Source organism: Trichechus manatus, unplaced genomic scaffold (assembly GCF_000243295.1).
Source record: "Trichechus manatus latirostris isolate Lorelei unplaced genomic scaffold, TriManLat1.0 scaffold00138, whole genome shotgun sequence".
Classification (NCBI taxonomy): Eukaryota; Metazoa; Chordata; class Mammalia; order Sirenia; family Trichechidae; genus Trichechus; species Trichechus manatus.
Window position 1 is genome coordinate 7,064,262 of NW_004444074.1, and position 24,126 is coordinate 7,088,387.

General features: G+C 37.5%; 1 protein-coding gene across 5 annotated transcripts in view; it reads left to right on the top strand.

Annotated features, from left to right (window-relative positions):
- Positions 1–24,126, top strand: part of AP2B1 (adaptor related protein complex 2 subunit beta 1) — a 131,750-nt gene that overhangs the window by 44,234 nt on the left and 63,390 nt on the right. For all 5 annotated transcript variants that reach the window (XM_023739692.1, XM_004385430.2, XM_023739689.1 and 2 more), the window contains exons 7-13: positions 1,280–1,501; positions 2,467–2,587; positions 2,715–2,810; positions 8,377–8,492; positions 10,133–10,298; positions 11,028–11,126; positions 17,352–17,611. In XM_023739692.1, coding sequence (XP_023595460.1) covers positions 1,280–1,501; positions 2,467–2,587; positions 2,715–2,810; positions 8,377–8,492; positions 10,133–10,298; positions 11,028–11,126; positions 17,352–17,611 — 1,080 coding nt within the window. The remainder of the gene's footprint in view (positions 1–1,279; positions 1,502–2,466; positions 2,588–2,714; positions 2,811–8,376; positions 8,493–10,132; positions 10,299–11,027; positions 11,127–17,351; positions 17,612–24,126) is intronic.

A 24,126-nucleotide genomic window follows, 5' to 3' on the forward strand; every position in this document is an offset into this window, starting at 1 on the left:
ATATTTTAATTATGGTAGATAAGAACCTTCCTTGCCTGGCTGAAGCTGATTTCCAAGCTACTATAATGTAAGTGCTCTTCACTTGTCTGGGAAATTGTTCCCTCTGGACTTAACTCAGCTCACCCTGATAGTTTCTTTCCGTCATGGAAACTACAGATATCTTCTGGAAAGAACTTTACCTAGAGTTTTATTTTCTGTTGATTATTGACAAATTACACTTGTTCATTCAGTAATAATTTATTGAGCCCATGCTATGTGCCAGGCACTGTTCTAGTCCCTGAAGATACAGCAGTAGACATGGAGCACTTACTCTGAGGGATGGGAGTGGGGGTGGGAGACAGCAAAATTAATGATATAGTATATAATGTCTCAGATGGTGATAAGTGTTAAGACAGAAGGTAAGATAGGGAAAGGCTCTAAGAAATGCTGGGCATTTGGGTATGCAAGGTGGTAGCTGTAAAAGTGTGGCCAGGGAAGGCCTCACTGAGGAGGTGGCATTTGTATAGAGATCTGAAGGAGACCAGGGAGTCAACCATGTAGATACAGGAGAGCCTACCTGTGTCCTTAATTGAATATAGTCAGCTAGCCACTCATGTTGTTCGAGAGCTATTAAAATTAGGTTAATTTCTGAAAAATCCTCAACAGGTAATTAAATATGCAAGATTTCTCGAGGCTTTTAAATGAAGGTGGCATGGGCTAGGAGAAGGGGAAAAGGTTGGAAGAATATTGCAGTGGTGTTCTGATATTTAAAAAAAAAAAAAAACAACTTTCAAAGTTTCCCTTATAATCCTGAGGCAAGGGATTGAGTAATTTCCTCTGCCGACCCACCTCCTCCTGCATCTCACAGTGAAACGTTCAGCCGCAAGTTAATTTCTCCTTCTCACTATGAAATAACCCTCAGATTCCTTAATTTGACTTCCTGTAGGTTGAGGAGAAATGGACTGTGAGACAGGGAGCCCTTACGTAATGTGGGGGGACAGAGAGGACTATAAAACAGGAGGTAAATGGTGTGAGCTTCAAGTGTTTTGGGTATTGCTAGTTTCCCTCCATTGTGAACATCCCTTATTATTGGTTTCCTGATGTCCCTGCTCTGCCTGTAGTTTGCTGGGAATGAGGCTTCTGTAGTGTTGGATTCCAGTTTTACCTAAGCATGGAGTTTTGACTTTTCTGACTGATTCTCTAATTTCTTGATATTTGAGCCTCTGACATACTACTTTATAGAATAGACTGAGTAAAGAAATTGTAATTCAAGATAATAGTTTTTCTTTTCTGCCCTCAGCATCTGTGAGCGGGTAACTCCCCGGCTATCCCATGCCAACTCAGCAGTGGTGCTCTCAGCAGTAAAAGTCCTAATGAAATTTCTAGAGTTGCTGCCCAAGGACTCTGACTACTACAATATGCTGCTGAAGAAATTAGCCCCTCCGCTTGTCACTTTGCTGTCTGGGGAGCCGGAGGTGCAGTACGTCGCCTTGAGGAACATCAACCTAATTGTCCAGAAAAGGTTGGGAAATAGTGAATTAGTGATTAAAGTATTTGTAATTTTGAATTTAGCTTAATAATATCAATCCTAAATAAGCCAATGTTAGGATTTTAATGTATGTAAATGAAAATGATATATGGCAGGACAACTTGCCCAGGATCAGGAGGCTAACAGTTAATATTGGAGTGTTCCTATAATAAATGCCTGGTGTTGCTCTACAATTGCATTTTTTTGAAGGGTCTCTTTCTGATATACAAGCATTCGAGCACTTAACCACCGTACCGCCAGCGTTCTTTGGTGTATTACATGTTGTTGTTGTGTGCCATCAAGTCAGTTCTAACTCATAGCGACCATATGGGACAAAGTAGAACTGCCCCATAGGGTTTTCAAGGCAGTATAATCTTTATGGAAGCAGACTGCCACATCTTTCTTCTGGGGAGCAGCTGGTGGGGTTTAAACCTCTGACCGTTTGGTTAGCAGCCGAACACTTAACCATTGCTCCACCAGGGCTCCTTGGTACAGTATATCAAAAAAAAAAAACCAAACCCGTTGCCGTCAAGTCGATTCTGACTCATAGCAGCTCTATAGAACAGAGTAGAACTGCTTCATAGAGTTTCAAAGGAGTGCCTGGTGGATTTGAACTGCCAACCTTTTGGTTAGCAGTCATAGCTCTTAACCAGTATGCCACCAGGGTTTCTAAGGTACACTACATAGTGCCTGTTTAATATGGTTCTGTCTATAGTTTAGAGTAGGATTATTGTTATTCCAGCAGTTCTTCTTGGCAACATGTACCCTAACCCTTAAAAAGGATAAAAGTAGTCAGTCAAATGGAACTCAAGAATAGAGGGGTGTAGAGAAAGTTTGTGGCTCTTTTTCTGGGGAAGAGGAGCTGGCAGAGAGGCACAGATTAGATATTAATACATACTCAGAAGAATCTATCAATATATGCCTTCACCTTCCTTATCCTGTGTTTCTGTGTGCCATAGGCCTGAAATCTTGAAGCAGGAAATCAAAGTCTTCTTCGTGAAGTACAACGATCCCATCTATGTTAAACTAGAGAAGTTGGACATCATGATTCGTTTGGCATCCCAAGCCAACATTGCACAGGTCAGACTTCAGCAGACTGAAGTTTACAATGACTTAGATCCTAAGATCTGACCTTCAGAATAAACTAGACCATGAAATTGCTGTTTGAGAATCCTTAATCATTGTCTGCTTCCTGGATTTTTAACAGGTTCTGGCAGAACTGAAGGAATATGCCACAGAGGTGGATGTTGACTTTGTTCGCAAAGCTGTGCGAGCCATTGGACGGTGTGCCATCAAGGTGGAGGCAAGTGTCCGTGGTAGTTGTGATCACATATTACAGCTTTCTGACTGTTCTCTTCATTCCTTTCTTTTAAGTACATTTTTTTGGTTTATCAGCATAATAAAGCCTGTACTTAAAATAGTAAAGAACTTTTAATGAAAAACAGCTGTCCCTGGTCCTTTCCTGCCCTACCTAGACCCTATTACCAGAGGGAGTAATTTTTTTTTTTTTTAATGTTGTGCTTTAAGTGAAAGTTTACAATTCAAGTTAGTCTCTCACCCAAAAGAGGGAATAATTTTCAGCTCTTTAACTATTTCTGGTTTTAGTTATTCTTTTGATTACTTCCATATCTCTAAATAATATGCTTATGCTGTTATTTATGGGTTTACTAATAATAGACATTGCTTATTAGCTTTGTGCTATAAGTATAGTTCATATACCTCCCATTCCCACTTTTCCCCTCTCCTGTATTCCAGTATAGTTAATCATGAATTTTTGGTCCTATATTGATTTCTTTGTAAATTGAGATAATATTCCTCTATTTCTTTTTTTATTTTGCATATTATGGCTATATAAATATATAGAGCCATACAGTATGCGATGATTGTATTTTCTTCCTTAAAGAAACTTTTGTTTTTTTCTGGAGTCTTTATAATTGCCTTTTTGTCTTACATTGTGTGTCTTCATTGCACTTCTACCTTCTTTCAGCTTTTCAAGAATAATATCAAAATCTGTAAACTTCCTTTTGTCTTAGACCTTTCTCTCTTTAAGTCCTCTGTCTTTTCGCTTGAATTGCTTTTTGGCTTCTGCACAGCCATCATCCCATAAAGCATCTCTTTATTATTCTTTAATGTTTGGGGTACTTTTTTCATAGTACTGCCTTTTTTGTTTTTATGGTTGCAATACCTTCTTGAATCTCGGGGGATATGAATTACAGTTTTTTGTTTTGTTTCTGCACTTTGAATTTAATTATCTGGGGCATTGTGTGATGATGTTTGCATAAATATCTGCCTATCTGTAATCTAGTATCAGGAACTGTCTACATTCAGGAGGAGGGATGAAAATCAGGATCAGCACAAAGCTGGTTCCTATGAGGTAGAGGTCAGACATAACCTCCACTCCAGCTTTTTCACCATTTCTGACACCAGCCGTCCCCCACACAGCACTCTCTGCTTTTCTGCTTGTTTCGATAATTCGTTGCAGTGGCCACACAAAACTCACAGACCATACTTAGTTATGTGGTTTATTAGGGAAGTAAGTAACAGGCTACAACTTGGGATCAGAATCAACTCAGAAGTAACAGGCCCATCTCTTGGTCACACCCATGGGCCAGACCCATCTCTTAGCTGCATCTGCAGCCAAGGCCCCTCTTGGCTCAGGCAAGTGTTAAAGCTCTTTAACTCCGCCAGCAAGTCTCCTGCCCAGAGATGCTTAGCGCTCTCTCTCTCTGGGCTGGCAAGCCCACCACGCTGTCTCTCACCAGTCTCCTGGTTCCTGCCACTCATACTGCTACCACCATTTCTTTGCCGCTGGACTTTGCTGTGCTTGTTGTCATCTCGCGCCTTCCGTGTTACAGTTGTCTCTCTTCTGGGTCTGGGAAGTTCTCAGCACAGGGACCCTGGGTTCAAAAGACGAGTTCAGTGCCAGACTCTTCTTGATGATAGTGAGGTCCCCAGTAAACCTCTGTGGGATTGGCCCTTATATAAGCCTAGCAGAATGGTAAAAATAATCAGTCTCTGAGCTGGACTCCAAGGGGCTCAATCTCATTGGGTGGATTTTCAAGCCCTTATTTGCATAGTAATAAACCAATCCTTTGCAAAATTGTAGCCCAGCCAGTCATTTTTGGCAGAATTATAAACCCAAGGCCAGAAAGACTGTATATAAGAGAAACCCATTACACTGTGTATCTGTGTATATATACATATACATATGTATGTAAGATTTTTAAATTAGGGTGTATGCCATGCAATACAGTAAAATGCAGCCCATTTATAATGAAGAATAAAACAATAGGAAAGCTGATTAGGACTTCTGTGTACATGAGTTGGGCTGTCGACTAGCAGGTTTCTGCTTTAGGATAGTGAGTTGACCTTTACTTGGAATGCCTCTTGAAGAGCCCCTCTGTGGTCCTAGAGGGCAGATTGGTTCTTAGCTTGGCTGCACCCTTCCAGCAGGTATAATGGACTGCAGCTTATTTTGTCCTACTTCATCAGTTACCAGCCCTCCATTTGTTTTCCTTCATTCAGAAATTTGTTGAAACTGATGATGGCCTCTGTTCACTATGTTATTGTGGGTTCAGAGCCCCGTATTTGTTCTTGCTACTGGATTATGTGTAATTCTGCTTAGAGTCAGAGGGTTGGGCCATATGACTTCTCAAGGATACTGAAATAATTTGTACAGTATGACCAGTACTTCAGAGGAAGAGAAGGAGGCAGATGCTATGTCAGAGAAGCTTCTATGAAAGCCAAGTTCCTAATTGACCTTCCTTGTGTTTATTCAAGTTAGTTGCCATTGACAAATCATTTAGTAGACTAGTGATTATAGCAAGAAATTAAGTAATCCTGGTTTACACTCCTGGTTTTGCTAGCTTAGTGGCTTCAGATATTTAATACACTTTGTTGTTCTGTTTGAGAAATGGAAAAGTCTGTTTGATCCTGATACATTATATCTTTTTTTATCACTACACTTCACATACATTTTTTTTTTTTATTGTACTTCAGGTGAAGGTTTACAGAACAAATAGTTTCTCATTAAACAGTAGTACACATTGTTTTATGACATTGGTTAACAACCCGACGACATGTCAACCCTCTCCGTTCTCGACCTTTTTTTTTTTTTTTTTTTTTGTGAAAATATACATAGCCGAAGATATACCATTTCAAAAACTTCTACATGCACAGTTCAGTGACATTGACTACGCTCTTCCAATTGTGCTGCTATTTTCACTTTAGATGAAGGTTTACAGAACAAAATAGTTTCTCATTAAATAGTTAGTACACATGTTGTCCTATGACAATGGTTAACAACCTCACTACACATCAACACTGTCCTTACTCAACCTTGGGTTCTCTATCACCAGCTTTCCTGTCCCCTTCTGCCTTCTAGCCCTTGTCCCTGTACTGCTGTGCCTCATTAGTCCCGTTTTGTTTTAGGGGGCTGTCCAATCCCTGGCTGAATGGTGAACCTCGAAGTGACTTCACCACTGAGCTAAACGGGTGTCTGGGGGCCATACTCTCGGGGTTTCTCCAGTCTCCTTTAGGCCAGTAAATCTGGTCTTTCTTTGTGTGTTAGAATTTTGTTCTACATCCTTCTCCAGCTCTGTCCAGAACCCTCTATTGTGTCCCGGTCAGAGCAGTCAGTGGTGGTAGCCGGACACCATCTAGCTGTACTGGACTCAGTCTGGTGGAGGCCTTGGTAGCTGTGGTCCATTAGTCCTTTGGACTGATCTTTTCCTTGTATCCTGTTCTCTTCATTCTCCCTTACTCCTGAAGGGATGAGACCAGTGGAGTATCTTAGATGGCTATTCACAGGCTTTTAAGAACATAGTCTTTATAAACTGTGTTATGCCAATTGAGCTAGTAGTGTTCCCCCAGACCATGGTCCCAACAGCCCTCCGCCCAGCAATTCAGTCCCTCCAGGAGTTTGGATGTGTGTATGGAGCTTCCATGACCTTTCCTTGTACAAGTTGTGCTGGTTTCCCCAGTATTGTGTACTGTCTCACCCTTCACCAAACATACCGCTTATCTATTGCCTATTTAGTATTTCCCCCCCACCCCTCCCATCCCTGGTAACCAACAAAGATTGTTGCTTTTTGTGTGTAAACTTTTTCATGGGTTTTTACAATAGAGGTCTCGTATAATATTTGTCTTTTTGTGATTGACTTATTTCACTCAGCATAATGTCCTCCAGTTTCATCCATGTTATGAGATGCTTCACAGATTCATCATTGTTCTTTCTCATTGCATGCTACTCCATTGTGTGTATGTACCATAGTTCGTTTGTCCATTCATCTGCTGATGGGCATCTAGGTTGTTTCCATCTTTTTGCTGTTGTGAACAATGCTGCCATGAACATAGGTGTGCATTTCACATACATTTTTATCAAGGTATAACCACCTACCTACTATCAACCAAGACAGTCTTGGACAGATTTTGGTAGCATTTGTGCTTTTCACTGGAAACAATTTCAGCCTTCAAGAATCTTGCCTTTTATCTAGTGCTCTCGTATCCCACGTTGCCTGGATTTGCCTTAGAACTTTTCCTAGAATTGTTTCAGCCATGCAGGTTTATCACTTTTAAAGAGTTGCCTAGATCAAACATAGCTGTTGGGGCAAGGGGTGGGCAGTGATTGCCTATTCATAACTAACCTACCCATGGGATAAGAGAAAGAACCAGCAAGGGAATTGTAATAGACTTTCTGTATAGCTTCTAAATTGAGCTGCTGCTTTCTTTCAGGGCACCTTACCCTTTTATAATGTGTAGTTGGTTTCAAAGATGTGACAAATGAAAAAATGAATTTTAATTTAATGCTAAGCTAAGAGAACAGGGCTTATTAGTGGAAGTTTACGTGTCTTTAAGAGTTTATTGGAGTTGATATTTTTATCATGACTGTAAATACAGATGTTTCTAGTTGCCATAAATAATACTGAGGTGAAAAGTTTTATAATTTTGTTACATTAAGTTGATTAGTTTAAAGATTAAGCAATAAGTTGTTGATACCACTGAAAAGTCAACCCCATAGTAATATTTTCCCCTCCAGTAATTTTTACCTGTTTATATAACAGGAGATAAACCCCTGGCCCTTCTTAGTTTCCAAGTAAAATGAAGTTATTTTATTTGCTTGAGAGAAGTTAAAGCATGAGGATCAGAAGTTCCTCGCTTCCTAGTCTTCTGTTCCTTAGTTTTTACCATTTCTAATTTTTATAGATCAGGGTAAGATAGCGATTTGTGTCTCATCCCTTAATTAAAAAACAAACAAAAAATCTTTTATTCCTACTAGGAAAGCTGTATTTGTTCACTGTGAAATTATAAATTAAGATAAGTTAAACAGAAATAAAACACCCTCTCTCCGTCCACCTACCCAGAGATGCATTGTGTAGTGATTTGGTGTACATGATTTAAATCCTTGTTTATGTAGTCCTGCATACACAGGTGTATGTTTTACAAAAATCAGATCATACTATGTATGCACGTACAAAATCTGGCATTTCATTTCAAGAGGTTTAAAGACACCTTCTGCTTAACACTTACCTGTGAACTCCAGCTAGAAACCTCCTACCTTGGCTTATTCTGTAATGCTCTCTTCTCAGTTCTATTCTTCCAGATATCCAAGATGGTTGTTTTCATTTGGACTATTCATCTGTCAGTATATTTTGTAATCAGTAAAATTTGGAGCATATCTAGAACTTCTGTGTATCTGTATCAGATAGCCTAGCATCTAGTATATCTTGGTCAAATTAAGTGCCTAATCTTTTAGTTTAGTTGATGCACGTGTATGTTTCAGAGTTTTTTGGTTGTTGTTGTTTTTCTTTTAAGGTAATACTATTGGACAGATTATCTGATTTCTTGTTTTTTTATGTTCCTCTTCACAGCAATCTGCAGAGCGCTGTGTAAGCACATTGCTTGATCTCATCCAGACTAAAGTAAATTATGTGGTCCAAGAGGCAATTGTTGTCATCCGGGACATCTTCCGCAAGTATCCCAATAAGTAGGTTCAGATATTTCTGTTTCTATGTTTTAAGTAAGGCGTTTTGTAACTGGCCAAGGAGGATTATTCTTTTTAATGTAACTGGTCATAGTAGGATATTTTGTTAAAAATCAAAAACGTACAAGGTAGTCAGGAATTAAAACCTGATTTTTTCACTCTATTACTTTTAGAAGAATTAAAACTGTATCTGACTGTATACTGCCCATTGGCATATATTGAAATTAGCATAATCAGACTCTTTGGTAAAGTTACCATTAAATTGGGTAACTATGTGTTCTAGGTTTCCTCTGGCATAATCCCAGTTTATCCAGGCATATTTATTGATCATGCCTGTTTTTACTCTCAGAAATATCTCACTTTGGACGGTAAATTATACCATTACCCTGCCATTAAAGCCAGGAAGGTGACAGCTGCACTGTTCATTTTGCATATTACCTGGTACTTTGTGGGAAATTACAGAACATGTAACAGTTAATTATTACAGTCTCAGGCCTTTTCTGACATGTTGTAGCTGTTCCCATACAGATATGCAAAATCTACATTTTCTCTCCGTAAATTTTTCAGATTGAGGCCTCTTAGTTTATGAAACAAAAATACTCTTAGGTTTGTGTTTGAAAGCAAATATTAAAGAATCTGAAAGAGTGAAATAGGAACAGATCTTGTAAGTATCCCAAAATCTCATTTTGCTTTGTAATCATAGAGATATCTTCTGCTGAAGCTTTTAATTAGTCTTTAAAGTACTAAGTGTGCTCAGAAACTAGTAGAAATAGTTCAGCAAGGTCATGGTTTATGAAGCATTGTGTAAGCATGTATGTGAAAGTTTTAGAAAAAGTATTTTTAGAAAGACAACCGTATACTTTTACCATACTTCCAGAAAATGAGAGTGTTGTATGTATCTCAGTATGATTTGTAGAGAAATGCATGCATTTCTGGTTTAAGGTAGTTAAGGACTTGTGACAGTTTAATTTTAAGAAAGAGCTATCAAGAGCCTGGTTTACTCAGTGGAAGTAAAGCAGACAACTAAGTGTACATAAATTATTACATAATGTCATTCATGTAATACAGCTTTAAGCTATATTAGCCATGGATATGGATTCAATATGGTAAAACTGAGAGAATTTAGACCTATAAAAATCAGTATTTGAATCACTTGTTTCTTGGGAGAAATAAGTCATTAGTATGAGGGACCTTGGGAGGAAAGAATATAAAGATCTCTATAAAAAAACAGGTAGGTGAATTAAGGGACAGAGTTACTGTTGGTAGTCTGGATACTGTTTTTGTCTATTTTCCTAAAAACAAAATGGAATTTCTCTGATCTAGTTATAAGAAAGATTGTTAATAAATACAAGATGATGGTATTAATCTTACATCACAGATTTGGTTTTTTTTTTTCCTTTGTAAAAAGAATATCTGATGAGTTTTTATAAAGGTTTAAAGTCTAATAATTAAAACATAACTGAAGAATTTTAAACATTTATAATCTTCTAGCTTAAAAGCTTGTACATTCTCTTGACTAAACACCTTAGAAATTTGGTGGTTTGATTTAGGGTGCCTTGTCTATAGTTTTGCTTTTAGCTTCACTGTTAAATACAGTTTTTAAGTTTTGCTTTCAGTAACCATAGTCAATTTTGTTATCTCAGGTATGAAAGTATCATTGCTACTCTGTGTGAGAACTTAGACTCACTTGATGAGCCAGATGCTCGAGCAGCTATGATTTGGATCGTGGGAGAATATGCTGAAAGAATTGACAATGCAGATGAGTTACTAGAGAGCTTCTTGGAGGGTTTTCATGATGAAAGCACCCAGGTAAGTTCTCTTCTACATCCTATGTCCTAGATCTCTAGAAGATTTCAGGCAGTTTCTTGAATGTGTATGAGTGTATTTATATATAGTATGTGTGTGTGTGTTTATATATAGTATGCTTATTTTTTTTCCAAAGGGATGACATTTTTCAGTCCTACCGATTCCTGGTGGAACAATCCTACGTAGCTTACACAAGTGGTCCTCAAACTTTAGTGAATATCAGAAACACCTGGAGTGTGTGTTAAAGCACAGGTTGCTGGGCCCCACCCCCAAAGTTTCTGACTCAGTAGGTCTGCCATGGGGCCTAAGCATATGCATTTCTAAAAAGGACTTTGGTGACGCTGCTAACCTCCTTGTTGTCCAGCAGCCCACTCCTAACTGACTGATCTAAAATAATTCTACTGTCTTGGTTCTTGCCCCAGCATAATAGATGATTCCGTAGTTGCCCCAATATTGGATCTTTTGGTGGAAGTAAATAATAAAAGACTTGATCAGGAACCAGTTTGACGTCCATCAGTTAGTATATACTTTAAGAAATACAGGTGTTCATCTGGCTCAGGACACAGACAAGCTGTTTTAGTGCCAAAAATGCAATTTGAGGACAGGCAGGTAGTGAGTTTTCCGATGATGAATACATTTGAGTGCTATTGTTGATACTGACTGAACTTTAACCTTTGTCTCTTAATCAAAATCAGAAGGACCCCACAGTAACTCAGATTATGTCTGTTTTAGGTGCAGCTCACTCTGCTTACTGCCATAGTGAAGCTGTTTCTTAAGAAACCGTCAGAAACGCAAGAGCTAGTCCAGCAGGTCTTGAGTTTGGCAACCCAGGTAAGACATCTGGACAAAGTGAGGGGTTGAGTTGTCTCGTTTTAAATTGTAGGAAAGCCTTCCCAAGAAGGTTCATTTAGGGAGGTTTCAATTGGAAGAGGTATAGCCTTTAGATCTTGTTAAGATATAAAAACAATGTTTTTTATACATATTCCATTGAATTGTAACTGGTTGTATGACTTTTTAAATGAGCTGACTGACTCCAGTTTTCATGATAATTCATGAAAATTGAATTTAGACTTAGTGAAGGGCATGTTGTTGTTAGTTGCCGTCAGGTCAGTTCTGACTCATGGTGACCCCATGTGTGCAGAGCAGAACTGCTCCATAGAGTTTTTTCAAGGCTGTGACCTTTTGAAAGCAGATCACCAGGCCTGTCTTCCAAAATACCTCTGAGTGGGTTTGAACCACCAACCTTTTGCATAGTAGTCGAGCATTTACCATTTGCACCACCCAGGAACTACTTAATGAAGGGCATACTGATGTGAAAATGACATTGAGTATGATGGTACCTCTTTCAGGGTTACTTAATTTCAGCTTTCAGATATAGGTGCCATTACAGATGGGAGATGTTGGAGCAAAGAGCTCATGTATTGTTCTACCTTCTAGAGTGGTTACCTTTTTCTTAAAGGAAATATTTTTTTTCACATTTTTAAAAATTGTGGTAAATTATAGGTAACAAAATATTTGCTGTTTCAGCAGTCTTCAGGAAATGATTTTAAAGTGCTTAGGTTGCTTCCTTGAATTACTTGATATTTTTGGTCCTCCTTAGGGTGTCAGAAAAAAGAGGTTCAGATGGATTCTGATGTCAGGAACTTGGCAACTAGCCTTTGAGATCAGATCATCATTTTGGATCAACAGAAACTAAAATAATTTCTCTAGTGTAGCTGTAGTGGAATGAGTATCAATCCATCAAGATTTATTACTGTTCTTAATTGAAGTTGAGAACAGGCTTTAAGCTTGTCTACACATGGAATCCGAGTCATGTATTCCCTTCACCTTTTTCCTTTCTTTTTTATCTCTTTATAGTAGTATATTATCAAAATTTAAAACTCTTTCACAGTACTTTGCTTAGTTCTGAGCTGTCATCTTTCCTGCTTTTAATTTTATATCTTTTTGATTTATTTGTAAGAGCTCTTTGAAGTGTTTTTTAAATTTCTCTTGGGCAGCTTCCTTTTCCTGAAGCAAAACAACTTCCATAGCCATCAAGGTAATGGTTATTCAGTATTACCACTATTGAACTGAGCGTTCTAGACCTTCTGTGGTCGTCACTCATTTGTATCTCAGTGACAGTGAATTCAAAACAGTTTTCTAAAAAGAAAATTTTGGCTTTGCTCCCTCTGCTCACCTCCAAATAGATAGGGTATAGATTATAGTCAAGCAAGTGTCCTTGGCAGCGTCCTCTTGTTTTCATAAGTTTGCAACCCTGTCTCTAGCTCCATTGTCTACTAAGGCCTTGTATCTGTATTTAACAGGCAGCATATGATAGCTGTATTTTCGATTCTTGTCGGAGTTCAAACTCAGTCTCATTATTACCCAGTATTTATCAAACTTTGAGATAAAGTGTTAAGGGAGAATTGCTTAAAAGATACAGGTCTCTCCATTCTTACAGATAGCCTAAAATTCACCCAGGAATCAAACCAGGTTAGTAGAGAGCTGGGTACCTGGACTGCATTGTATTTGATGCTTAATAGAATTGCTTTTATTGAATTACACTAATACCATCAACCTGTATTAGGGGTTGTCATGAGAAACTATCCTACTTGGATCTGTTGTCAGCGTCATGGTTTATTCCATTACGTGTTTTCTTCATGATGCGGCCCAGTTAAATTCCTAACAAGTTTTCGATTTTCCTGTGCATTGGTGTATAATTGACTGCCCCTCTGACTGGTTTACCTGACTGGGCTGCTTTTTCATAATGATTGTTCAAAATCTTAGAATCAAACTTAAGGACCTCCCATAAGTAAATGTGTATATGTTGTAGCATGCATTTTTCTGCTTCTAGTTTTAGTTTATGCTCTCTAGCTTTAGATGCATTTTTGTAAGCTTTATTAAATCCTTCTCTAGAACAGGGTGGGGTATATAAATAAACCAACAGACATTTCTGATTCTAGACTTTCTGTACAGGGAGTAGTATAGAATCTTAATAATGCTTATTATGTGTCATGTGTTCTGGTAAGCAGTTTACATATTAACTCAGTTAATCCTTACAACAGCCTGATAAGGGCTGATACTGTTACTGTTTCTATTTTATAGATGAGAAAATTGAGACACAGAGAAGTGAGTATAGGAGGGAGCCAGGACTCAAACCCAGGTAGCCTGGTACCAGGTTCCCTGCCCTTGTCCACTATTCTAGTCTGAAGGTTAACAGTAACTTTGAAAGTACATTCTCTGCCTGCCAGTACTGTTGTACCTGAGCTAGCACATATGAGTGAGCTTTCTAGTTTTAAAATATTTGTGGGTGATTATTTCATATTTGGCTATAAATAACTAATAAGCAATTTTTCTAGGCTTAACCTTTTCTGTTCAGTTAATTAGTGAGACCTAAGGAGTTACCATACAAGAGTAAACACACATATGTAAATGTTTTTCGTTTTCCCTGGGACATTTTCTCAGGTTTGTGAAATAAGAATCTAATATTTATAGTTACTGAGTACCAATTTAAGTTGAGAGTAGTGTGATCTACTGGATAATGTTAATCTAAATCAGGTGGTGGGATTCTGTTTCTGGACAGAATTATCCAGACCTTAGTGATTATTCCTGGTGCATGGAAGAGAGATCTTCATCTTAGTTTTTCTACCTGCTAACTAGGGACCACCATTATCAAAATCACCTGGGCTGCTTGTTAAAAATACAGATTCCTGGGCCCTGCTTCTAACATAATGATTCAGGATCTCTGTGGGTAGGGCCCTGCAACTGCACTTTTAATAGCTTTCCTGGTATGTTAAAATGTTGATACATATTACAGTTTAAAAACTACTATTTTAGAGCTTACCTAGTGAGGATTGTTTTGGAAGCTCTCAAATTTTTAGAAATATACTATTATCTCAAGATTGGGAGGAAGGCCTATGGGCTAGCAATATAGTAGATCCAAAACCAAATTTTCAGTCACCAAACAATAAAAAAAAAAAACTAAATCCATTGCCGTCGAGTCAATTCTGACTCATAGTGACCTCATAGGACAGAGCAGAACTGCCCCATAGGGTTTCCAAGAAGCGGCTGGTGGATTTGAACTGTTGACCTTTTGGTTAGCAGCTCGGCTCTTCTCTTTTCTTATTTGTCACAAATCTTTACTGGGCCTGATTTATTAAGGTTCCATCTGAGTAATGAAAACGGTGACGACCAGCTCACAGTAGGCCTAACGCACCAGCCTTTAGAACAGCAGAGCTGGAGCAATAGGAGATCCTTTCCTACTCTTGACTTCAGTCTTGAAAATTTTGCACTTGTTTCTCATAGGACTATATTTTAAGTCAGTCTCGTATTAAGATTTAAAATGTGTGTACCCTTTGATGCAGTAATTCTTTTCTCCAGCAATTTACCCTATTGCAGTTTTGAATTTGAGGGGCAGGAGGGCTCATAAACTTCTTTTACAGAAACATAATTTTATGAATACCCATAGGAATTTTTGAGGGGTCATTTGGTTAAATATTTGCATGATGTACGAGAGAAATAATTTGAAGTATAAAATATTTTCTTTTGATTAGTATATTATTAAATGTATTATAAATATCATTTGAATGTCTTCCACAATGTTACTAATCTATAAAGACAAACTGAATTTTTCCAACTAGTAAGTGATGTGCAATGTTCATTTTAATTTTGTAATAAAAAGCATAATTTGTCTACAAATTTTAAATGATATGTGCTTTAGAGGCAAAATGTGTAGGTTACAATTTAACTTTGAATCTGTATCTTAAAAAAAAGAGGGAAAAAATTACTTTCCTGAGCTTGTATTTTGAAAAACCTATATTTTGCTCTTTTGAAAAACCAACTTTTTTTTTTTAATAACGCTGAAGCTTTGTTTGCAAATGAAGAGCTAAGTGAGAAGATTTCAGACTATTTATAAACACTCAGGAGCAAATTACTCCCCCTAAAAAACAAAACAAAACAAAATTGGGTATTATTATCACTCTTTTTTTTAACCCTGGCATTTCAAATACTAGAAACATTTTTGATATGATATATATGTGTATGTATGTGTGTGTGTGAATGTGTACATCGTCTCCTCACTTATTGACATGGTTAGTTTCCAAAGAGCAAGTCATTATGTGAAATTGGTGTTATGTGAAAATGGAGGATGATCACATCAGATCACGAACTGGAGGATGACTACATCATTACATAACTGCCAAACCACTGAGAATCATAGCCCAGCCAAGTTGACATATAACCTTAACCATTATAGCCAGTGTTGCTCTTGCCTTGCACCTCAACATTCATTATGTATGTTGTTAATGTGGAAAATACTCGAATGGTAGATCTTTTGCTATTGTCATAAATGTGAAATATTGGATAAAGAGATAATCAATAAGTGAGGAGAAGGTATATGTATGTGTGTGTGTATATGCATTTCTGTGTGCAGTCTGTGAATGTGATAGATTATCTTGATTACCATTTTAAACTCTTTTAACTTGCTGTATTGCAGTGTTCTTTATGCTTTTTGTCTGTAACCAGTAATCCATGTTGAGTGCAAATTAAGCAATATATGATTAAAGGGGACAAAAAAAAAAATTTTAAATCCTGTAGTCAAAAGCCATCAGGGTAACTGCTGGTATCGAGCTGAATGATAAATGCCTTAAATGGCTGAATCATGAACCAATTTATCTACTCCTTTAGAAACTCACTTGAAAGCCCTCAAGTTAGCATATTTACAGCAAATAATTTGTGTGTGTGTGTGTTTTAAATACGAAATTGACGCAGGAACTACTGTTACCTTTCATAACATGATGCCCTGGAACGATTCAGGTACAAAAAGTGCTGCCATATAGATGTACTCAAAGAGCTAAATACCAGGATGTTTATTTTCACTTTGTGATAATCATAAATAAATAAATAAAAGGTAGGAGAGCACAAAGAAAGAGGCAACAATCTAAATATCCACCATAGAGTACTAGTAAATGGTGCAGTGGTGCAAATACAGAAACAAACTATAGCTGTATGTGCCAGTGTGGAAAGCAGCTTGCAGAACAGTATGTACAGTATGAAACTGGTGTCGTATAAAATAAATATGTGTGTACATGGAAGCTGTCTGGATGCCACGCTGTTAACAATGGCTACTTTTGGGATGGAGGATTGAGGTGGGGAGGGATTGGAAGATAGAGATTTATTTTTATATTACACACATCTAAATTGTAGTGTATTTTTGACTGTCAGCATGATTAAAATTATTTAAAAACCACTACAACAAAAAACAAGACTACCAAGCTCAAATGTCACCTCCGTTTGGAAGCACTTAAGTTCTGTCTTTAACAGTTTCTGATTATTTAGATAATAGTGCCTCTTGTACAAGGAGCCCTGGCGATACAAACGGTTAAGCACTCAGCTGCTAACTGAAAGGTTGACAGTTTGAACCCACCTAGCGCCTCAGCAGAAGAAAGATTGACGATCTTCTTCCTTTAACACCGCAGCCAAGAAAACCTTATGGGGCAGTTCTCCTCTGTCACATAGGTTGCTGTGAATGAAAATCGACTGGACAGCACCTAAAAACAACAGCCTCTTTTATTATATTGTAACAGTTGATATTCTGTGAGCTCGTTAAATTTAGGCAGTATGTGTTGTTTTACCTCTTTATTTCCAGGGCCTAGCCAGTGTCTCCCATAGGATATAATCAATAAATATTTGAATGAAGAAAGAAGGTAGGGGTGACATATATAATATATGTTATGAGTAATTCAGCTAATATTTAACAGCAGTTAAAAACGTCATTTTTATGTTCCAAGGTCATCTTAGGCAGTTGACTTTGCCCAGACTAAATCTGTCTATTTTCCCTTTTCCAACTCACGTTTGAATTTGAATCTTAGGACTAACTCATCTGAATTTGTATATAAATTCCTTGAAACATTAGAGACTATAGAATTACCACTGTATTAAAATTATATTGAGCTATCTTCTTAATGGTCAACTCTGCATAAGTTACTACAGCATTGCCTTGACAAGAATTCCAGTAGTTCGGGTTTCTGTATGGAGAACAATTCCATCTAAACCTTCTTGACTTTGCCTTTGCATTAGGATTCTGATAACCCTGACCTTCGAGACCGGGGCTATATTTACTGGCGCCTTCTCTCAACGGACCCTGTCACAGCCAAAGAAGTTGTCTTGTCTGAGAAACCACTAATCTCTGAGGAGACAGACCTTATTGAGCCAACTCTGCTGGACGAACTAATCTGCCACATTGGTTCTTTGGCCTCTGTGTACCATAAGCCTCCCAATGCTTTTGTAGAAGGAAGTCATGGAATCCATCGCAAACACTTGCCAATTCATCATGGGAGGTGAGCAGGTGAACTAGGTTTGAATGAAAAGTTACTCCTTGTATAGACAGAGTTGGTCTTCCTCATGCTTTTATAGCCTGGAGAAGAACTTGCTATGCATTCTGCAAACCTACTACTGTACTGCCCTGAGGCCTCCCTCTAAATACCAGTGACTACACAATGTGTGAAAGGCTCCTCTGTGTAAGTTACTGCGTAAGTATGGGAGTAGACAAAATTATGACTTTAGAAAATTGTGGTGGAGACCACCTTTCTAAATTGATAAAGTCTGAAAGTTGGTTAAGTTTCCAGTAAGATTGAGGTTAGAAATATTCCTAGAGTTGAAAACTTAGAAAAAAAGCCTATATATGTAGGTTTAGTTATCTTTATCCTGTAACTTTGGTTGAAGCTTATGGGTAATGTTTGCAGATACTTCTCATGCTGTAAAGCTGATAATGAAATAATATTTGCAGGAATGTTTTGTCAAAGCACCCTAGATTGCATGTGGACTGAGTTCTTCAGTTACCTGTACCTTTTTTTTTTTTAATGTAACCAAATATATTTATTGTGAGTATATACAATTCAAAGCAGCAGCAGCAGCCTGAAGGTATGGGGAAGGTGCGCTGAAGAGGGGATAGTGAAAGCAGATGTGGGGTCCCAGCAGGGTAGCTTCCTGAGGGTCAGTGTAAATATTCCTGAGCACATGGAGGACTTCAGGGTCAGTCAGTTGTAAAAACAGAGTCATTAAGTCATTAAAACAGAGTACTGTATCCTAAAGCACGGCTTCTAGTCAGACCCTGGAGCTCCTGCTTCTCAAAACTGGCTACACATAGAAAATTCTTCAAAAGAACCCAAGGCCTAAGGGAAAATGATCTCCACTAAGCTGCTTATTAGGCTATTGTTTGACCTGAAGTGACTCCAGGAAAACCAGTTCCCTCGAGGTTCAGAAGGACACCTAGGGGGAAATGGCCTGGGTGGGCCACCCAACTCCATGGACCCAGAAATTTGGGTTCCAGGAGAATTAAATCGGTTTCTCACCTCAATTGCTCGGTCACTCAAACCACTTTTAAAGATGGACAAATTCTCACGCTGTAATGTGAAAAAGCAGTGTATATAGTATATAAAGTGTAGTCTTGATTTTGTATGTGTGCATAACATATTGTTGTGATTGTGTACAGTCAATTCCCACTTATAGAGACCCTATAGGACAGAATACAATTGTCTCATAGTGTTTCCAAGGCCGTAAATCTTTACTGGAGCAGGCTGCCACATCTTTCTCCCTAGGAGCACCTGATGGGTTCCAACTGTGCCCGCCTTTCTTAGCAGCCGAGCACTTAACCACTGCAACTGGGACTTCACAGGCTCTGCTTGTGTTGTTTCCTGAACTGTCCTCCTCTTGAATTTCAAAACTTCCTTCCGTCTTATGAAATGATCCTCACATTTGCCCGAAGGGTGATTTCAGAGATAATGCCATTGTGTACTTCAGTGCTACATAACTGATTAACCAAACCAAACCAGTTGCCTTGAGCAGATTCCGACTCATGAGGACCCTGAGTGTTTCAGAGTAGAACTGCGCTCCACAGGGTTTTCCATGGCTGTGATCTTTTGGAAGCAGATCGCCAGGCCTTTCTTCTGAGGCACTTTTTGTTTGTTTGCTTATTGTTGTAGTTTAAGTGAAAGTTTACATTTGAAGTTAGTTTCTTATACAAAAATTTATCCATACATTGTTATGTGACCCTAATTGCTCTCCCTATACTGTGACAACACACTCCTCCTTTCCACCGCTGATTTCCCATGTCCATTCAACCAGCTCCTAACCTTCTCTGCCTTCTCATCTCACCTCTGGACAGAAGCTGCCCATTTAGTCTCATGTATCTACTTGATCTAAGAAGCACACTCTTCACATGTATCATTTTATGTCCCACAGTCCAGTCCAATCTTTGTCTGAAGAGTTGGCCTCGGAAATTGTTTGATCTGGGCTGATAGAGAATCCAGGGACCATGCTTTCCGGGGTTCCTCCAGTCTCAGTCAGACCATTAAGTCTGGTCCTTTTACTAGAATTTGAATTCTGCACCCCACCTTTCTCCTCCATCAGGGACTCTCTCTTGTGTTCCCTGTCAGGGCAGTCACCTATACCTTTTTTACCAAATTAAAATGATCGTAACAGAAGGGAAATTGTGTTATAAACAGACTCTCAGATAACAAGGAACTCTTGCTTTGTAGCTGTCTTACACTTTTAATTAGGGAGGAGTGGTACTCTAATAAACTCTTAAAATGAGTATTGGAGTCTTTTCAGAATTGCCTTTCCTCGTTAATCATAATAAACCTTAATCTAAGTAGAAATTATCCCAGAGTGGTTAGAGTAATTGGGCTTCCAATTATGGGTGTCTTGTACCATTGTCTAATTTATGTTCCTATTTAAGTGGTTCATGAGTGACCAGTGCATAGGATTTATTGCTTTACACATGGCGTAGTCAGCATCTTGGACTCTTTAAACAGACTGTGAACACAGATAAATAAAAAGGAAAGGGCAACACCAAGAAAATGATGGTAAATCTTTCATTAGCCTTTAATTTTGTTGCATCTTTGGTTTTAGGGCAGGTGCTGTGATTTTTACCCAAAGGAGATTTGTGGCTTCATAGGGATAGGGCCTTGTAATAAGTACAGTGTTCTTCCATGTAGGCAAGCAAATTTAACACTCTCTAGATATGACTGTTTAACTTCTAAGTGTATCTCCCAGTCTGTGCTTAAAGTTTTGATATAGGTGGGTTTTCTGTTGTAATTTGCCTCTGCAACCATATTTATGTGCCACTTAATCTAGTTTTTCCTTGATAACTTTTGATCCTCAAATGGAAGGGGGGAAATTAAACAAACCAGCAAATAAAAACAACCCCTCACTAGAACACAAGCAAAGAGAACCAGTATTTCAACTTAAAAAAAAAAAAATCTCTTATATAAGATCTTTATCTGATTAATAGCCTTTAATTTGTTTTTACCATCCCAGTTCCTTATGTGGTTCCTTTTTGGATAATCTCGTTTTTGTCCATTTGTGCTTGTCTTTTATGTTTGTTTTTAAAAAAAAACACAAATGCAGAAAAATTCCCTTTAATATAAATGGGGATGATACATGGCTGTTAATGGTGTGGCTGTAATAGTACTGATGTTACCTAGCTCTCTTCTGCAACATCAGGTTAATAAGTACTATGCCTCTGACAAGAACTAAAGCCTCTTCTAGAGGTTTAAAAGATCTCACTAGATCTTTTAAAATCAATTGGAAAAAAGTCCTTTTTACTTGTATGTTGCTTACTATGCATATGCTTAATCAACTGCTCTATGGGGATGAGGTGGTAAATAGTTATCTAATTTAGGAAAATCTCATGTTTTAAAAATACTGCTTGGATGATAGTTTAGGTAGTTATTTCCCATGAGTTCATAATGGGAAAAACTTTCATATTAATTTTCTTATATATTCCATGTAGAAGGAATGCATAGTAATGATTTACCAGGTTATTAACTTATAGAAACTACAGGATCATTTACCTCTTTTTATCTAACTCACTTTATCTTCTCATATTTCTCTTCCCTTTCTATTATAGTGAAAGAAAATATGTGCATTGTTACCTATTCTGCCTTCTGTTTAGAGGTACTAAGAAATCCATGTGTTCTGTCACATTTTCTAAAAGGCACATGTCAGAAGAAGATAGTATTTCATGGGTGGAGAATACCGTTTATGGACATTTCATATATTTCTTGCCAGGTGTATATGAAATTACGTCCCCTTTTGACTTCATTATATTTGGCTCCCCATCTAGATACTTCTCATCTTGGCTTCTTTGATGCTTTTTCCTTCCAAGTCATTTTTCTTAGATTGTTTTTCTCTCTTTAATCTTTGCAGTTCCATGTTCATTCTCTTCTGTGATCATTAATCTTGGTTGTACCACAAGGCTCAGTCTGAATCTTCTATTACCTGTGCTTCTCTATGTATTCCCTTAGGGAACTTACCTACTAACCACAGCTACCACTGATATGTTACAGGGCTTTGCAGTTTATACCATGTTCTCATTTGATCCTCATTATAATATAATGTGGTGTTTTGGTGATATTGCTAACATTTTATTGATAGGAAACTTTGTCTCAGAGAAGTTGTCACCAGTATGCGACTAGTAATTTGGAGCCAACACTTGATGTCAGTTTTCTGATTCTAGATCCCCTGCCCTTAGCACTACCTCCCTCTCCTCCCCTGTTGCTCTGGTGATTTTACCTGAGATGTATATATGAATTTCTTCCCAAGTCTGCTTCTCTAGCTCTGACTACCAGCTTTAGCTGTCTTTTGGAGTTCTCTCTTTGTTTGTCTTACTTGAAACTTAACAGAATTGAGAAATGAGCATGTTATTTTTCCTCTCATCCCTCCAGATTTCCCCTATGATTATTAGGAGCATTGCTAGTCTTCTGCTACTAAATTTCTCTATGCTTTCCTCTGTGTTCAAGTGTAGAAACCTACTTAGGTTTTTTTTTTTTGTTTGTTTTTAGGAAAACACTTGTTTATTAATTGAATTTTTTGTGATATATTTGTTACTTTTTATTATATAAATCTTAAAAACCATGGAAGATAGAATGGTATAATGAACTCACATGTATCCACATTCAACTTCAGCAATTATCAGTATTTTGTCAATCTTGTTTTATTTATCATAGGGGTTTGGAGTATTTTAAATCCAATCCCAGTCATTATATCGTTTCACCCATAAGTACCTTACATTGGTATCCCTAACAGATAAGGACTTTTGAAAAAAATAATCACAATATAGTAAGTCTAACAAAATTGGAAATAATTCTTGGATATCATTCAGTAAGCAGTATGAAAACCTTCAAATTTTCCCAGTTGCTGTTCTGTAGTCTCTTTTAGAGTTTATGTAAGATATTGTTACTTTTTCCTTAAATGTGTAGAAGAATTTAGTGAAGCTACCTGAGCCTGGGATTTTCTTTGTGAGAAAAAAAAATTTTTTTTTACTTTTTTAAATTGATGTACAATTTATAATAATCTAGCATTAATGGTTAGTGTCTAGCTTGATGAATTTTTACATATATATAGATTCATATAACTACCACCCTGCTCAGATGTAGAATGTTTCCACCAGCCTAGATGGTTCCTCATGCCCTTTTGCTGTCAAAAACCACTCTGTAGAGTAAGCACTGTTCTGATTTCTATCATCATAGATTAGTTTTGCCCGTTCTTGAGCATCATATAAATAGAACCATATAGTGTATATTTTTTTGCATCTGGCTTCTTTCACTCAGCATTATCTGTGAGATTAATCTACTTTATGCTGTCAGTAGTTCTTTTTTTATTGATGTGTGGTTTTCTATTGTATGAATATGCAGCAATTTCTTTATATCTTATACCTTTCAATTGTTTCCATTTTGGAGCTATTATGAATAAAGCTGCTATGAATATTCTTGTATTGTCTTTTGGTAGACTTACATACTCATTTCTCTTGGGCATATACCTAGGAGTGGAATTGCCTGGGTCATAGAATAGATCTGTATTTAGCTATACGAGATAACTGCCAGTTTTCCAAAGTGATTGTACCTATGTACACTTTTTCCAGCAGTGTATAAGAGTTCCAGATGATCCACATCCTCAGCAACACTTGGTATTGTCAGTCATTTTAATTTTAGCCATTCTGGTTGGAATGTAATGGTGTCTCATTATAGTTTTAATTTGTATTCTCCTGATAAGTAATGATGAAGAGTACCTTTTCATGTTTACAGACTGTTAGTATATCTTCTTTTATGACATGCCTGTTCAAGCCTTTATTTTTATTGAGTTATCTTTTTCTGACTGATACAGGAGTTCTTTATATAACTTGGGTACAAGTCCTTTGTCAGGTATATATATGTTATGAATTTCTTCTCTCAGTCTTTGGAGAATACCTTTTCCCAGCCTCTCCTATCAGTATCTTTTGAAGAAGAGACTTTCTTAATTTTAATGAAACCTAGTTTATCCGTTTTTTTTTTTTCTTTTATAGTTAGTGCTTTTTGTAGAACCTTTATCTACTCAAAGGTCATAAAGATGCTTCCCTAGGGTTTCACTTAGGTTTTACCTTTCATCTTTAGGTCTAATTCATCTTTAAATTTTTGTTTATGTTGTGAGATACAGGGGCAAGGTTCATTTTTTTCCATACAGCTATCCAGTTGACCCAGTGCCATTTATTGCTCCTGCCTAATCTTTTTAATATCTCTTGGGACTCACTTTTTTTAATTTTCATGGCTATTTGGGCTTTTGTTACCTCATATATAGGTGATAGTTTAGATTACTCTTAGCTGATCTTTGTGTACATTCTCTCAACTTCAGTGTGTTATACACATAGCTGCTAGAATAATGTTAGTTTTAAATTCTTTGTTCAGGAAGTAAATGTGATTCTGTATTGCCTTATCATATCAAAAATTAGCTCCCCAGACTGATTTTCTAAGTTCTGTTTCCTCCATCTTCTCTTCCAAATCTTAACTGATTCCAATCTCTGCTCTCCTATATATAT